This window comes from Astatotilapia calliptera, chromosome 17, assembly GCF_900246225.1.
Source record: "Astatotilapia calliptera chromosome 17, fAstCal1.2, whole genome shotgun sequence".
In the NCBI taxonomy this organism is placed as follows: domain Eukaryota; kingdom Metazoa; phylum Chordata; class Actinopteri; order Cichliformes; family Cichlidae; genus Astatotilapia; species Astatotilapia calliptera.
Window position 1 is genome coordinate 12,731,329 of NC_039318.1, and position 16,129 is coordinate 12,747,457.

General features: G+C 40.6%; 1 protein-coding gene across 22 annotated transcripts in view; it reads right to left on the reverse strand.

Moving 5' to 3' along the window:
* Positions 1 to 11,620, reverse strand: part of dock7 (dedicator of cytokinesis 7) — a 48,041-nt gene extending 36,421 nt beyond the window's left edge. For 11 of the 22 annotated variants that reach the window (XM_026147863.1, XM_026147862.1, XM_026147860.1 and 8 more), the window contains exons 1-11: positions 11,434 to 11,619; positions 7,195 to 7,294; positions 5,131 to 5,306; positions 2,697 to 2,765; positions 2,463 to 2,592; positions 2,110 to 2,322; positions 1,877 to 1,962; positions 1,705 to 1,771; positions 1,054 to 1,203; positions 574 to 654; positions 152 to 314 (exon numbers count right to left, since the gene is read on the reverse strand). In XM_026147863.1, the coding sequence (XP_026003648.1) occupies positions 152 to 314; positions 574 to 654; positions 1,054 to 1,203; positions 1,705 to 1,771; positions 1,877 to 1,962; positions 2,110 to 2,322; positions 2,463 to 2,592; positions 2,697 to 2,765; positions 5,131 to 5,306; positions 7,195 to 7,294; positions 11,434 to 11,471 (1,273 nt within the window). In that variant the 5' untranslated portion in view covers positions 11,472 to 11,619. Of the gene's footprint in view, positions 1 to 151; positions 315 to 573; positions 655 to 1,053; positions 1,204 to 1,704; positions 1,772 to 1,876; positions 1,963 to 2,109; positions 2,323 to 2,462; positions 2,593 to 2,696; positions 2,766 to 5,130; positions 5,307 to 7,194; positions 7,295 to 11,433 lie in introns of all 22 variants that reach the window. The other 11 variants (XM_026147855.1, XM_026147850.1, XM_026147851.1 and 8 more) reach the window with 2 other exon arrangements.
* Positions 11,621 to 16,129: the final 4,509 nt, after the last annotated feature.

Below are 16,129 nucleotides of genomic sequence, written 5' to 3' on the forward strand. Positions count from 1 at the left end.
AACTAGACCATGTGTGACATGGAAAGTGGGCATAAAAAACACTGGCATGTTTTTTTTCCTACTCACTGGAACTTTTGATATCATTCTGAGATACATGGTCAACGTCTACAATTACAGTTAGAAAGCTTGCATTAAAAGAAGATGGTTAGACCTGAGAGGCTCATCTCTAGCTCTGTATCTCTCTCCAGGCTGCCTGCACTGTTAACAATGTTCATTAGATGGATGGCGGTCCACGCAAAGGGCATTCGGTAGCGCCCCAGACGTTGGCAGAACTGCTCTGACTGGCCTCGAAGCTTCTCCAGCTTCTCCTTGTTCTATAAAAAAATAGAAATGTTAACGTAAATACAGGGTTTGTGGTACATTAACAATGAATCAGAATTCTTTTTGTTTTAATTTTTATTCACTGCAACAAAATTAGGAGATGACCATGAAAAGGAATGTACTTTTAAATGAGTACTTGCAGTTGCAGAAACAGTAATGAATAAAAACATTTATTATGACATCACATATAACTGAAATACATCTGAGACTGAGCTTTCGTGGTATTCATCATTTAATTCACTCTCATTGTACCTTGGCAGCGTCTGACTCTTTGAAGACCATATAGGGCTCTGCGCACTCTCCAATATCACCCTGCTGCAGTACTTTTTCCAGCTGTTGACAAAGCAAACACAGCCTTCAGTAACTACACTCACGTGCAGTGAAACAGGTCAGAAGATGGGTGTCAAATTGTGAAAGGACAGCAGGTTTCTTCAATTAAGCTTTATCTTTCATACTAAGTCAAACACTGCAATGAAAAACTGTCCAGTGTTTGTTTTGGTTGATGTAATGTATTCTGGTGCTATCAAAGAGGGACAATAAGTCAAGGTTTTACTTGTAATTTATTCAAAGACATTTCTGTAAGAGAAACATGAAGCCTCAAGTACCCTTATACTGATGGCATTGCATAATCATGGATATCTAACATTCAGGGAAACCCGCTATTAGTACTCTTTTACGTATTACAAAACAAAAGTTGACAAGAGAGATGAAATTCTAGCATGACTGTTTCACCTTGATGACTAGGAAGACATCCTGGGAGGGGTAGGTAATGGAGAATATGGCAGAGCGAGCCAGCGTGGAGATGGCTGCTGTCTGAATGTGAGGACGCAGCATCGCTTTTGTCTGCTCAGAGTTTAGGTCAAAGAAAAAGTTTTCTGATATCTGAAGGACACATGAAACAGACACACGGATAATTATTATTTGACCAAAACACCTGTTAAATGTAATCATAGCACTACGCCATCACAACTATTATTATTTAATTGTAATTTCTGATGACTCTATTACTAAAGCATGGCTTCTTGCTCGTGGAGGCTGGCAAACATGTTAACATCTCAGTGATGAATAAGCCACCAGAGAAATTTATGGAGCCGTGAAGCGGCATTATATATGAGAGATCTACTTATCAAGGCATCTGCTACCCTCTAGTGTTTGTTAGCTAAAAGGGAACAGAAAGAAGCGGCACTAGATAAGGTTGTTCAGATATATACATAGTTCCAGAGTATGATTTAACGGCATTCCCAAAAACATAACAGGCCCACAACATAAAATTTAATAGCCCACTCATCAAATTCGTTTGGCCTCCCAACGATTTTAACGGTTTGCAGAAGTGACCCAACAACTCAGAGCTGAGGAGGCACTGAGTAAAGCATAACAGCTTACCTTTTTCTTTTCCTTGACATCATATAAGGCCAAACTAGCAAATATGGGTTCAATTTCGATCTCAAACCTTCAAGGTGGAGAGAAAAAGGAGTGGATCAGCAGAAAGCAGCAGTTAAATAAAAGAGCTACATGGCGTTTTTTTCTTTTCTGAAAAAGGCCGTCTACCACTTACTTCAAGGACAAGCACTTGACGAGTAGCCTCTGTCCAAAGTGTTCTTTAGGTACTTCAGGCACACAGTGGCGCTCAACGGGCTCCTCCTACACATTCACACAAACGTGTGGGGTTAAAAAAAAAAGGACTGAATTGCACAATAATTTTATCAGTTATGTAAAACTGTTTAAACTATAAATTTAATGGAGACTAGCAGAAAAGGTTTTAAGGATATGGAAAGGTGCTTACTGTACCTCATCGAGGGCGGGGTGCAGAGCAAAGAGTTCACGGTGGCGGTTGGCCTTGCGCTGGTCTTCGTTATGCCGGTCAATCTCCTCATTGGGGGCACGGTCAAGGAGGTGAGGAAGCAGGGCATCGGGGAGGGAATTCTTCAAGTCAAAAATGCTACAGGCCCAGCTACCCCTCGGAGTGTCATCGATAGACATTGACCGTCGCTTCAAGTCATCCTGCAATACAACCAATGCAAAAAAGACAGACTAGCATATACACTGTGGGACTGTTTTAAACCTGTATCTTGATATTGTCAATCTGAAATTAATACACATCATTCAGGTTAATTATTTTCCTAATGAAAAAAAAAGGATACCTGGTCATCCTGGTAACTGCTGCTGTCTGGCATCTCATCAGCTTCAAACACCTGTTTGGGGAGGCCTTTCTGGCGCTCCTTCTGCTTGTCCAGAGTGTTGGGATTAAAGCCAGTACCAAGCTTATGATATCTGAAGGAACAAGCCATTACTTAGAACACTTTAATTCATTTACTAATATTATTTCAGGATTATTATGTGTATTTTAAGAATATTTTCACATGGTGAAGCCTTACTTTCTATTGACGACTGCCCAGTCTTCTGTGTAGGATCTGACGCAGTCTCTAACATGAGGATCAGTGTCCCTGCAGCCAGACAAACATAATCAACCAAACAAACATTATTTTAACAGCAGAGTCAGACTCTAAATGCAGGCTTACTGATATGGATGGCAGACCATTAAATGTGTTGAAATAAATACATCTTTCTGGTATATCACACGCTGAAGCACACTTGTAATGCTTCTGCCATCTCTTCTGAAATACTAAGAGCCAGCAGTACATTAAGTAAAGACATTAAGCCCACATACAGTGGGGCAAAAAAGTATTTAGTCAGCCACCAATTGTGCAAGTTCCCCCACCTAAAATGATGACAGAGGTCAGTAATTTGCACCAGAGGTACACTTCAACTGTGAGAGACAGAATGTGAAAAAAAAATATCCATGAATCCACATGGTAGGATTTGTAAAGAATTTATTCGTAAATCAGGGTGGAAAATAAGTATTTGGTCAATAACAAAAATACAACTCAATACTTTGTAACATAACCTTTGTTGGCAATAACAGAGGTCAAACGTTTACTATAGGTCTTTACCAGGTTTGCACACACAGTAGCTGGTATTTTGGCCCATTCCTCCATGCAGATCTTCTCGAGAGCAGTGATGTTTTGGGGCTGTCGCCGAGCAACACGGACTTTCAACTCCCGCCACAGATTTTCTATGGGGTTGAGGTCTGGAGACTGGCTAGGCCACTCCAGGACTTTCAAATGCTTCTTACGGAGCCACTCCTTTATTGCCCGGGCGGTGTGTTTTGGATCATTGTCATGTTGGAAGACCCAGCCTCGTTTCATCTTCAAAGTTCTCACTGATGGAAGGAGGTTTTGGCTCAAAATCTCACGATACATGGCCCCATTCATTCTGTCCTTAACACGGATCAGTCGTCCTGTCCCCTTGGCAGAAAAACAGCCCCATAGCATGATGTTTCCACCCCCATGCTTCACAGTAGGTATGGTGTTCTTGGGATGCAACTCAGTATTCTTCTCCCTCCAAACACGACGAGTTGAGTTTATACCAAAAAGTTCTACTTTGGTTTCATCTGACCACATGACATTCTCCCAATCCTCTGCTGTATCATCCATGTGCTCTCTGGCAAACTTCAGACGGGCCTGGACATGCACTGGCTTCAGCAGCGGAACACGTCTGGCACTGCGGGATTTGATTCCCTGCCGTTGTAGTGTGTTACTGATGGTGACCTTTGTTACTTTGGTCCCAGCTCTCTGCAGGTCATTCACCAGGTCCCCCCGTGTGGTTCTGGGATCTTTGCTCACCGTTCTCATGATCATTTTGACCCCACGGGATGAGATCTTGCGTGGAGCCCCAGATCGAGGGAGATTATCAGTGGTCTTGTATGTCTTCCATTTTCTGATGATTGCTCCCACAGTTGATTTTTTCACACCAAGCTGCTTGCCTATTGTAGATTCACTCTTCCCAGTCTGGTGCAGGTCTACAATACTTTTCCTGGTGTCCTTCGAAAGCTCTTTGGTCTTGGCCATGGCGGAGTTTGGAGTCTGACTGTTTGAGGCTGTGGACAGGTGTCTTTTATACAGATGATGAGTTCAAACAGGTGCCATTCATACAGGTAACGAGTGGGGGACAGAAAAGCTTCTTACAGAAGACGTTACAGGTCTGTGAGAGCCAGAGATTTTCCTTGTTTGAGGTGACCAAATACTTATTTTCCACCCTGATTTACGAATAAATTCTTTACAAATCCTACCATGTGAATTCATGGATTTTTTTTTCACATTCTGTCTCTCACAGTTGACGTGTACCTCTGGTGCAAATTACTGACCTCTGTCATCATTTTAAGTGGGGGAACTTGCACAATCGGTGGCTGACTAAATACTTTTTTGCCCCACTGTAGCTTGAAGGATTCCAAGGCGCTCATTAACTTAGTAACCAAACAGTTTACATACACATCTAATATACAGGCATTTGACTTCCATTCTTAATTTTTGCACCTCTATTAAACTGTAGGTAAGCTTATCTTACTACATTTAATAAGATATAGTAAGATAACGCAGCCTCATACAAATGTAGCAAATGATTTAAGGACAGTGCCTTGACATATAAATATATTGCCGTTGAGTAAATGATAATTGTTTTTGGAAAATGAAATATGGAACCAAGATCACTATTCCTCATTAAAATCTGCGATTTCACATTAATTTGAAATATGTGCTCTCAACTTTATCTAAATTATTCAATCTCCACTATATATTACAGTCTTTTATTGCTCATTTGTTTGTACATTTAACACAAATTATTTGCATTACAAACAATTACTAGTCTCTCGAGATCAACACATTAAATTCCAGATGCTATTAAATGAAGAAAAGAAAAGAAAAAAAAAAACAACAAAGAACACTCCACATCTTTCTTCCACGGCAGCCTTACCCGTCTTCAGGGACAGCTTGTACCACTGTGCGACACTCCCTGGGTGTGTAGATGACCTCAATGTCATCTGGGGGAAACTCAATCAGATCTCTCAGGGGACCTGACTCAACGATGGGAGGGTGAGTGATAAGGTACTCCTCAAAATCCACCGGCTCCACCGCCTCCGTGAGCGGAACCTGGTGGGCGATGAGCAAGTGTGACAGGGAGAAAATCAGAGGGATGGGAGAAGTTAAGTAGCTGTTAAGGGCATACACGTCAGTACAGCTCGGCTACTTTTTTTTCTTTGTCTACAAATGTCTTAATAAAATCGTCTCTACTTTTAAGCAAATGCTTCACAAATGCAGTTATTGAGAAAAAAGGGAGAGCTGGTGTTATTTGTCACTCTATTATAGAGCACCATGTTCTGCAATAATAGATCTAAAATATGAGGTGATTTATGTCAATTCTGTTAGGGGAACTGTTTTAGATTTCAGATCATTGTTAATTTCATAATAAAAAAAAAATCAGTTGTAAGAATGACCCATGTGGGATTTGAGAATATCCTCAAAGCTGATACAAGCAGCCAGATTATCACAGGCTAATGACATCATGGGTCTTACTGCGCTGACACAGGGGAGGATACTAGCAGTAATGTGGTAACCACACACCGTGTATGTCAATGAAATTCATTTTGTAACTTGTGGCGATGAAAAGCAACGACCTGTAGAAGCAAAGAATACTGGTGATGGACATACGAAGGAGTGATAAAAATATACACAACCGGAGCTAACACAGACCTACAGTTAACTGCAAAGCAATGCAAAATAAGCCAATCACTATATATCTGAATAAAACTTATGGCTGCATCCTCTACTTGGGTTTCTTTCTAATGCCCGCATCTCTACACCATTCAGGGCCTCTAAAACAGATATCTTGCCTGAAAGGGCTTCCAACTCCATTTCAGTTTCAAATGTCTGATAATATAATCAACTCTAGAATTACTTTATATGCTAATTATAAGTCACTTTGTCTGCTTCTCTGATTTGCACATGTGTTGCTAACATTGTTGTCTAAGCTAGAAGCTTTTATGCTTATTAATTCTGAGTTTCCACCTTGCCATTCGTCCTAGCAAAAACAAACAACTCGCTGGTCTTTCTGTTAGTGCTGTTCTTATTGTATTCTTCCACCATAATATTTTCTATAGCTAAGCAACCAGTCCTCTGTTTCTATGTTAACATTTTATGTGAAAAGTGGTGTCATATGCTTTTCAGCATTTTAATGTGGATGAAGACTCTTCTGAAACATTCTGAAATGAAAATGTGCTAGTGTGGACGCAGCGTTTGCCTGCTTCTACAAGTGGAACCCAGGGAGAATCTGTTTTAGCAGCTTCATTTTAAGGGTCTGTCTGTGCGTGTCTGTGTGTGGGTGTGTGCATGCATGTTTGTTCTTCTTCCTCTTGAGGAATTTGAACATGAATATCTTTCACAGTTTTAATTAGAGACCAAATGCAGCCTAATTAAGTAGTGAAGGTGGGACCACGTGTTGGTGTTTCGGCTCAGGAGTACTCAGGGTCAATTGACACTACTCCTTTAACAAACATGAGCCATTTTTACACAGATGCTAAGCCAAATAAAGGTAGCATGATACTGCCTACAGCATGTGATTTTAGATACCATGACCTTGTTGTGGAATTGAAGGCACAACAGTTTATACATCAATACTACCATTGTAATATTATCATGCCTTACCTGCTAATCTTTTCTACAATCAACGATTGTCACGCTCAAAGCTCAAAGTCAGAACAATAACGATACAAAACAGAAAGGGATAATAATGATGGAGCTGCACCAACACCTTCAAATGTCTGTGTAAAAAGGCTTAATGTGGTGAACAGGACAATCAATAGTTATCCCTCATGGCACTCTGCTAGACAGTTGTGCAGCTTTTCACATGTACCAAAAACCCAAAGCAAAACACCCCTGACCCCAATTAGAGAAAACATCGATCTCATTTGAAGAAAACCAACTACTACAACTGTTTACATGTAAACACAATGAATGATCAGCGGCCTTTCAGACTACTCACTGTGTTACTTGTTGTTGTTCCGACGTTGAGGTTTTTGAAGAGCTGTGGGGAGCCTCCATACTGTCCAGCTATCTGTTTCCTAACCTCTGCTGCCACAGTCCTGCAAACAGAGTAACAGGTAGAGAGGACAAGAAATAAGTCAGCTTATGCAAAAAGTCTCTCTAGACATCCATTAAGTGGATATTGCAGGCTTATTAGTATTTAGAATCATATTAAGACCATCCCAGTATATTTCTCACAGTATGGACGAATGACGGCCATGAATGACGGATCCCAGTACTGGTGTGATTAAAACAGAACAACAGAACAAACCAGTGATGGAAATGTGTCTGTGTAAAGCTGCATACACACTGCAAGCAATTCACAGCAACGTGACAGCCAGAGATTACAGAAAGCGAATGATATTTGGTAACTTCAAGCAACTATGGGCAAAATAACTGCTAGCAGCATGAAGTGGGCAAGACCTGTGATAAACTTTCAGGCAAGCAACTGAAGAGACTCCTAATGAAAGTGAAAAATACCACTGATTGACATATGACCTGCTACTAAAATCATTAGAAGGTCAGCTGGGCAACCGAACCCTGCAATGTCCACAAGCAACCAGACGGCAATTTCAAAGTGATGTGCCACAAGCGAATAGCTTCAACTATGTATACAGCTTAAGAATAAAAAAAACATCCAAGGACAGTGATGTAACTACAAAGCATGAATATTTTCATATTCTCCAACATATGAAATGGATTATTGTAGATTTAGTGGAATAACCCATAAATTTAACCCACCAATTTAACCCATCTTGGCAAAATAATGCCAAGATGAATGACAGAAGCTACATTTGAACTCGTGTGCAAGCTCTGATTCATCCAAAACTGTGAACAACAGTGGTTGCACTGGGAAAATACAGCGCTACAACCACAGAAGTATTATAAGTAGTAATCTCAAATATGACACTATGTGGTGAATGTATTTATATCCTTTCAGAGGTTTTTGCTGGGACTGTCCCAGAAACAACAACAAAGGTTTATTGTACAGTGAGACCTTTCCAGTAATGTATGGTATGTGACTGTCCCTGGTACAGTCAGTGTTCTACATTAAAAAAAAATGTCCCACGCGGTCGAAGTGCAATAAAGAGGGTTGGATCTATCACAAAATATTATTTCCCCTATACAACATTAGGTAATAAGATTGCATTATCTTTTTCTCAATTTCATAATGCAATTCTAGCACCAGTCGTATTTATGTGGAAAACATACTTCGCTCTGCCTCCAGTATATAAAAATTTACACTAACAACACTGGTACCACTATATCAGCTATGTAACACAAGATTAACTATAGTATCCAGTATGATATTTGTCTCAGTCAATGATATGGAGTACTGACAAAAGTCAAAGTTTGGTGAATTAAAAAAAACCCAAAAAACTGCATGATTGAAAAAATGGCATATTTATTTACTTTAAATTTCTTGAGAAGCTAAAAATGTAGGCTTTTTTATTGAATCATTTGGGTTATCTCATAACATACAAAGATTTTTTTTTAAAGGCATGCTGAAGGATTTTGGCTATGTCCAACTAACTACCTAAATGCAGTTGCTACTTCAAGCAACTCACTGGGATATGTAAAACTAACAAACACAGAGGATCACATTTTTTTGTATTTTAACTCTCCTTCTGTCTCTGCTGAGCTTCACTGTGTTAGCTCAGACAGCATCGTGTATTACACCAATACACAGCAGAAAAAAAATAATTTAAAAAAAAATCCCTGGACCCCAGTGGTCAGCACAAAGCTCTCAGTCTTCAATTGTGGCTGTAGCCACGCACATTCGAAGGTCCTTTAAATCACAGCAACCACCAAAACCACTTAAAGATTTTTGCCTTGAACAGAAAAACAATGCAGCAAGAGGCCCAAAGCGACACAAACAAATTAAAGCCAAGGAAAAAAGCTACAAACTAAAGGGCCAAGGTTATGTTACACTGCTAATGCAGAGTGTTATGATGTTTTTTTGTAATATTTTTCCTCATAAGCAACAAACTCTCTAATGTGTCTGTTTCTCTCCACTCTCATTTTAAAAGTTGTATCATAACGACTAGCTTGAAGGTGACTTTAGACTCTGGCCCATAATTACAGCAATTGTGAGTACAGATCACTTGTGATTGAGTCTGTGAGATCATTACAAAAGTCACATCCCTTTCCAATTTTCTAAATCGGCTAAGATCATCTCCACTCCTGTAATGCATGAGCATCAGACAAGACTACAAACAAAATGTCACAGTTATCATTTTAAGCAGGAAAACAAAACAAAAGCAGCATGATCCAACTTTCCAGCTTAAGATGAACAAGATTATGTTCTGTGGGAGAGATCAGGAGGTCTCTGCAGAGCCATGCTGTCACAGCTGGGGAAAAAGCACAAGGCTGCACTGACAAACACATTCCACACTGCTCCCCGAGCCCTCCTGCCAGACCTTTACTTAGCACTGGTCACTGCACAGAGGAATAACTTGATTAAGCAAACAGGATATCTGACAAAGATGGTAAAAACAACAACTTCTCTTCCCAGGCGCAAAATAGAAAGTCGAAGCAAAAGAAGAATCATAGCTTAACAATCCTGAGGCAGGACTGTGCCTTCTGAGTAGGAGGAAATTTGACTTAAAATATGTGATAGCGGGCACCGGTTTAGGTCGCTGGGATGAGCAGGCAACCGTATGCCCGTGGCTGAGAGTGGCAAGCCTCGATTCGAATCCGACCCACAGCTCTTTGCCGCCTGTCTTCCCCTCTCTCTCTACCTCTGCTTTCCTGTCACTCTTCACTGTACCCTTTCAAAAGGCCAAAAAATATGTGATAATAGCTTTCATTAAAAAGAAAGAGTGTAGCTAAACAAGTTCAGCAGAGAACTCTTGTCCTTTGTTACGTGAATAATTTTAGCATGTTAAAAAGCATTCCAACAGGCTGTGAGAAGATTAACAGGGAACCATTTCAACTTTTATTGAGGCCTGTTATGCCCATAATACAGATATAATATCACAACTGCAATATAAAGCAGCCAAATTCAATAACAAATCTACTTTGTCTACTTAAACTGAGCCAGAAAAATGTCATTAAATGCCACAGGTTTCTTAATGAGGGCCGCGACTTATATTACTCTGCATGCTCATGTGCATGCCATCCAAAAGGCATCTCAGAATCATCCTGTCAGTAATTTAATAATAATGTGAAGTCCCAATAATACGATGGAAAGTTAATATATGGTAGATTCATATTCTTTCAGTCGGGACATAAACAACTTCTACGGGAAAATGTCAAGATGATAGTGAACTTACTACAGTTCAATAATGAAAACACATTTGCTTCAAATAGATTATCGATTTTAAAATAGACAACACTCAGGAGCATGTCTGTGGTCTTATGTAATCATCTTTCCCTTCACTGTGGATCACAGTGAAACGCTCTCCAGAGAGATGTAAATTCTTATCTCATCTAACAGCACCACATAGAGAACAGGTCAACCAGCAGGCACGCATGCATATACTTGCTCAACAATTTTTAAAACGCCTTCATTGTTCGGACATTAATTGATCAGCAATAACAGTGATTAAATACGTCTATGTTGATCTGTACTGTACAGCTATCTGAACACTGACTGGGAAGATGGCATTTGACAGCTTGCACAAAGCCCTTTGTTAAAGAGATTACTTTGATCTGTCTGAGGGGCGGGGAAGAGATTATAATATCAGTATTTGATATCAGCGGAGGGAGGCTTTTGTTCCAAGTAATAAATGTGCAATCTCGTTTCAGTTAGGTAAATCTTTAAACATAACAAAGTTCAGGCACATCTCTCCCAGTGCCAGTAGTACCTAGCTGCCCATCGTTAGCTACAGTAAGCGAGATAGCTACTTGTCCAAAATTAACGGTTATCAATTTACAGTAGCTACGTTCATTTCGGTAATTATAATTATTGAAAGTCTGTTTCCTCTCCACCCCGGAGACATACATAAATATGATATCACCCCTTTGTTAGTATTCACTGGTAAAGGACAGTAGCAGCTAGCAGTGTCGCTGTCTGTCTGGGTGGGTCTGAGCATCTTTGCAGTCACAGCTAACAAGCGGCTAGCTCAGAGCAGCAAGGCTGCGCTGGCGGCTGGGCCTCCTTCATAGGGTTCCCTCAGCATTGGTCTGAGGGCGACCTACATGGAAGTCCTCGGTGGGCATTTTGCGAGCACGTTGCGGTATGTTAAGTCTTTACCTGCTAATTTTTTGGGCGAAGGCGCGGCGTTCAGCCATGGCAGTGGCCGCTGATGTGCTTAAGCAAATTCCCAGGCAGGCAGGCAGCAGGCAGACTCCGTTTTCCACTCAATACGACCACAGGGAAAAACGGGAAAACAGGAGAATGGATCATTACCGTAATGAACGTAACGCTGTGCCACAGAACACACCCAATGAAAAGTACTTGCGCATTCTCATTTCAAAAAGAACTCGGGTGGGTTAAGGAAGAAGGATTACGGATAAAATACTATTAATGAATAGCGAACATGAACATCTTTCAAAACTAAAGACACTTGAGAATTATCGGGAAAAGCAGTTATCACGAAATTATAGTAAAACCAGGTGCAGGACCTATAAGAAGCTGAAATATGTAAATTTTGCATGATTATACATGTCAAATGTTTTTACTTGCATTTTTTGTCTTCACGGGTAAAGCAGCAGTATTTGTTAATGGATAATAATAATTTATAAATTAAGTTGTAAGTTAAAATATTTGTTTCTCAATATATATTGGAGTAGAAATAAGTAGAAGTAAAATATTGATGTATAGTGCTTCACATTTGTACTAAACTTCAACATTTGATACTTGAGTAAAAGTTACTTTGTATGCCGATTTGTATGCATAAGTTAAACAAAGGAGTATTTTTTAAAAAGGACTGGAAGTTTGCTGGAAGTTTGTGCGACATAACTGAGAATAAAATATATATATGAAAAAAGAACTACTTCATTGTCGTCCTTAACAACCTTAAACAATAATCATAATACCGTAGAAATGAAAACAAATAGCATAAAGACTTTGTCAATTGTAGATAATGCAAATGAAACACATTCAAAAGAAAAGAGACTACATTTTATCATCTTCTTCTTTTATACGGATTACTTTAGAAGCCACTGAGTAATGTTTGTTGAGTATTGCAGCATCGACAGCGATCAACTCGAAGGGAAATGATGACGGAGGCAAAAATGTCCTTAATATTTTATGAACTTTATTCCTCTTCAACACACGGCAAAAACTTTTTTTTCATAGGTGCCGTATCTATTTCTCTTCTTCTTCCGTTTTTGGAACGTACAATGAAACAGTGCCTCCTTGTGGTGAGCACTAAAACACTGTCTCTGTTAAACCACAGTAACCATAATGCAGTTAAACACTGTACAACATGAGTACACACAATGAATATCTTAACACCCCCTCTTGTACTCAGGTTGCTGGAATCAAAGAAAAGTTGTACAACAAACGATAAACAGTTGTACAATCTCTACCACACTTCCCTTTTTTTTTTTTTCTCTCTCTCTTTTTTCTTTTAAGCACCAAACATAACGTTAGCAAACTTAGCAAGTTTTAGCTTAGAAACAGGTTTGGTCATAACATCTGCAACCATTTCTTCAGTGGTGCAATATAACAGACACATTTTTCCTTCATTTACAATGGACCTTACAAAATGATATTTAATGTCCACGTGTTTGCACCTCTGTCGGCTCACAGGGTTTTTAGCCAGGGCAATTGTTCCCTGGTTGTCCTCGTACACTATTGTTTGAGTGTAGCTGTAGTCATCTATACCTTTCAAAAGCTGTTCTAAATATATACACTCTTGCATTGTGGAAGCCAGAGCCATATACTCTGCTTCACAGGTAGAGAGCGCCACAGTGGGCTGTTTCTTGGTCTTCCATGAAACTAAAGAACTGTTGTTACATAGACGTACACAGTAACCAGTAGTGCTGCGTCTGTCGGCAGTGTCACCTGCCCAGTCAGCATCACTGTAGGCCACTAGACCCAAATTTTCATCTGTGTTTCTTCTAAAACACAACTTCTTATCTTTGGACCCTTTGAGATATCTCAACACATGTTTCACAGTTCCCCACTGTTCTTCTGTAGGCTCATGGAAATGTTGCGATAACTTGCTTACCACAAAACTCAGGTCAGGACGGGTACCTGATGCAAGGTATATAAGACTGCCTACAGCCTCTCTATACATCCTCACATCTCTTATCTTAGTAGCACCTTCTGTGTAACACAACTTCTGATCACAGGGAGTTCCTCTGGGTTTACAGTTCTGCATGTTAAACCTCATCAGTATCTTGTTGACATAGGTTTCTTGTGACATTGTTACACATCCATCAGACTGAGTGAAATCAATACCCAGAAAATGCTTAAGTCTGCCCAAGTCTTTCATCTTAAATTTGACTGAAAGCATTTCTTTCGCATCCTTCATTACCTTTTCATTGCCAGCAGCAATTATCAGGTCGTCCACCCAGATGATCATAATCACCATGCCATGTTTAGTCTCTTTGGTATAAACACAGTGGTCTGCTGGGTTTTGCCTGAAACTGTTCGCTGTTAGGTATTCATGCAAAATCCTATTCCAGTTACGACCAGATTGTTTTAACCCATACAAGGATTTTTGTAATCTACAGACTAGCCCTTCTCCCTCTTCATAACCTTCTGGCTGATCAATGTAGATTTCATAATCAATGGGAGCGTGTAAATATGCTGTCTTCACATCCATTTGATGGAGTAACAGGCTCTCCTGCGCTGCTTTCTGTAGCAAAACTCTTATGCTAGTTAAGTTGGCTGTTGGTGAGAATGTCTCTCCATAATCTATCCCCGACTGTTGGCTGTAACCCTTGGCTACGAACCTTGCCTTGTATCTGTCGTTTCCCTCAATGTCACTCTTAATGGAATAAACCCACTTTCCCCCCACTGTTTTCTTCCCTTTTGGCAAAGTGGTTAGGGTAAAAGTGTCATTTTCCCGTAACGAGTGAATTTCTTCATCCATGGCTTTGATCCAGTTCTTTGAGTTAGCTGATTCTATGGCTTCCTTAAATGTGTTTGGGACACCACACACTGCCCTGTAGCAGTAGTCTATGGTAGTGTGGATCTCATCGCTGCCACTGTTGGCAGCTACAAAGTCATTTAAATGTCCCGGTTTTCTTCTCTCCCTAAGAGGATACCTTTTGTTGACAAATCCATCACTTGTCACACTTGTCTCTTTTCGTTCACGCTCATCAGGTATACCACTTTGTGGACTTGTGTCTGTCACAATAGGTTCTGGAACCTCATTGTCCTTGTCACCTTTCTCTGAAGGTCTGTTAGCCATAGGCTGTCTTACTCTGCTACCGTCATCATTTAGTTCTCCCTCATCTGTCTGTGTTTGTCTTTCTACATTTACTTTGCTCACAAACTTAACAAGTCTATGTTTCTGAACTTTCTTAGTTTCAGGGTGGTAAACTAAGTAGGCGGGACTGTTCTTATCATAACCTACAAAGAAACCTTGGTCACATTTTGAATCAAGTTTCCCCTTGTCCTGTTTGTATGCATAGCACACAGACCCAAATTTCTGCATTTTTGACAAGTCTGGCTTTTTACCTGTCAGCATTTGGTAGGGTGTTTTCCCTGTTCGCTTACTAAAGCATCTGTTCCGTGTTACAGCAGCAGTTTGAATGGCATAGTTCCATAGGCATTTCGGTAGCTGACTCTCAATCAGCATGCACTTGCCCATCTCGAAAAGAGTACGCCACCCCCTCTCGGCTGTACCGTTTTGATGGGGTGAGTACGGGGCTGATGTCTCATGCTTAATGCCATTTTTCCTTAACAGGGTTTGGAAATCTCTGCATGTGAACTCTGTCCCATTGTCTGATCTAATGCATTTTACGTTGCCATATGGTGCAACATCCGCTAGAAATTTCTCTGTTGCCTGCACTGTATCAGTTTTCGTCTTCAGGAAATATACAAACACTGAGTTTGAATAATCATCAGTGAATGACTGCACATATTTGTACCCATCAATAGATTCAGTGGCTATCGGACCTGCTAAATCTGTGTGTACCATTTGTAAAGGAGCCTTTGCTCTTGTATCCGGATCTCTGTTTCGGGTTTGTGCAAACTTTCCCTGGATACACACTTCACATTCCTTTTCAGGTCTATCGGTTCTCCCCTTAATCTGCATACCGTTAACCACACCTTGCAATCTTACTACATCTTCATAGTTGCAATGGCCTAATATCTCGTGCCATGCCTGTATGTCATGACAGGTGTTACACTTATCATTACCCTCAACTTCAGTCTGCAAATAGTACAACTTGCCATACACATGAATGTTAAAGTTAGTACCGTCTTTGTGGGTCAACGTGTCCTGCCCTTGTTTAAAGGTGACTGTTGCTCCTAATGCAGTGGCTGACTTTACAGAGAATATGTTCTGGGGGTATGATGGAATAAACAGCGCATCTTTCAGCGTTGCTTTGCGTCGCTGGCCTGTATTGTCAATCAGGAACACCTCTGCGTCCCCCCTCTGTTGGGCGACGCCTCTGCACTGGGTACCGTCTGCCAGTTCTACGCTGTGTGACTCCGGTCTGAACGCGTCGTCGAAGCTCTTGAACTTGGCGATGCTGTTAATGATGTGTGAGGTAGCCCCAGTGTCCACCAACAGGCCTTTCTCCTCAATGCTGTACGCTGACTGCTGGACTTTGATGTCTACGCCCTTAATCCTGAAGGCATAATCTGGCGTTTCTGCTTTGGATCCGTTGCCGCTCTCATCTGCGACCTTCCGCGCGCCATCTTGTTTGTCTTTATGTCTACACGTGGTATCACTGTGTGTGCTGCTTTTGCAATGACTGCACCACGTCCTCCGTCTGCACACTTTTGCTCGGTGGCCTTTTAGTCCACACTTGAAACACACAAT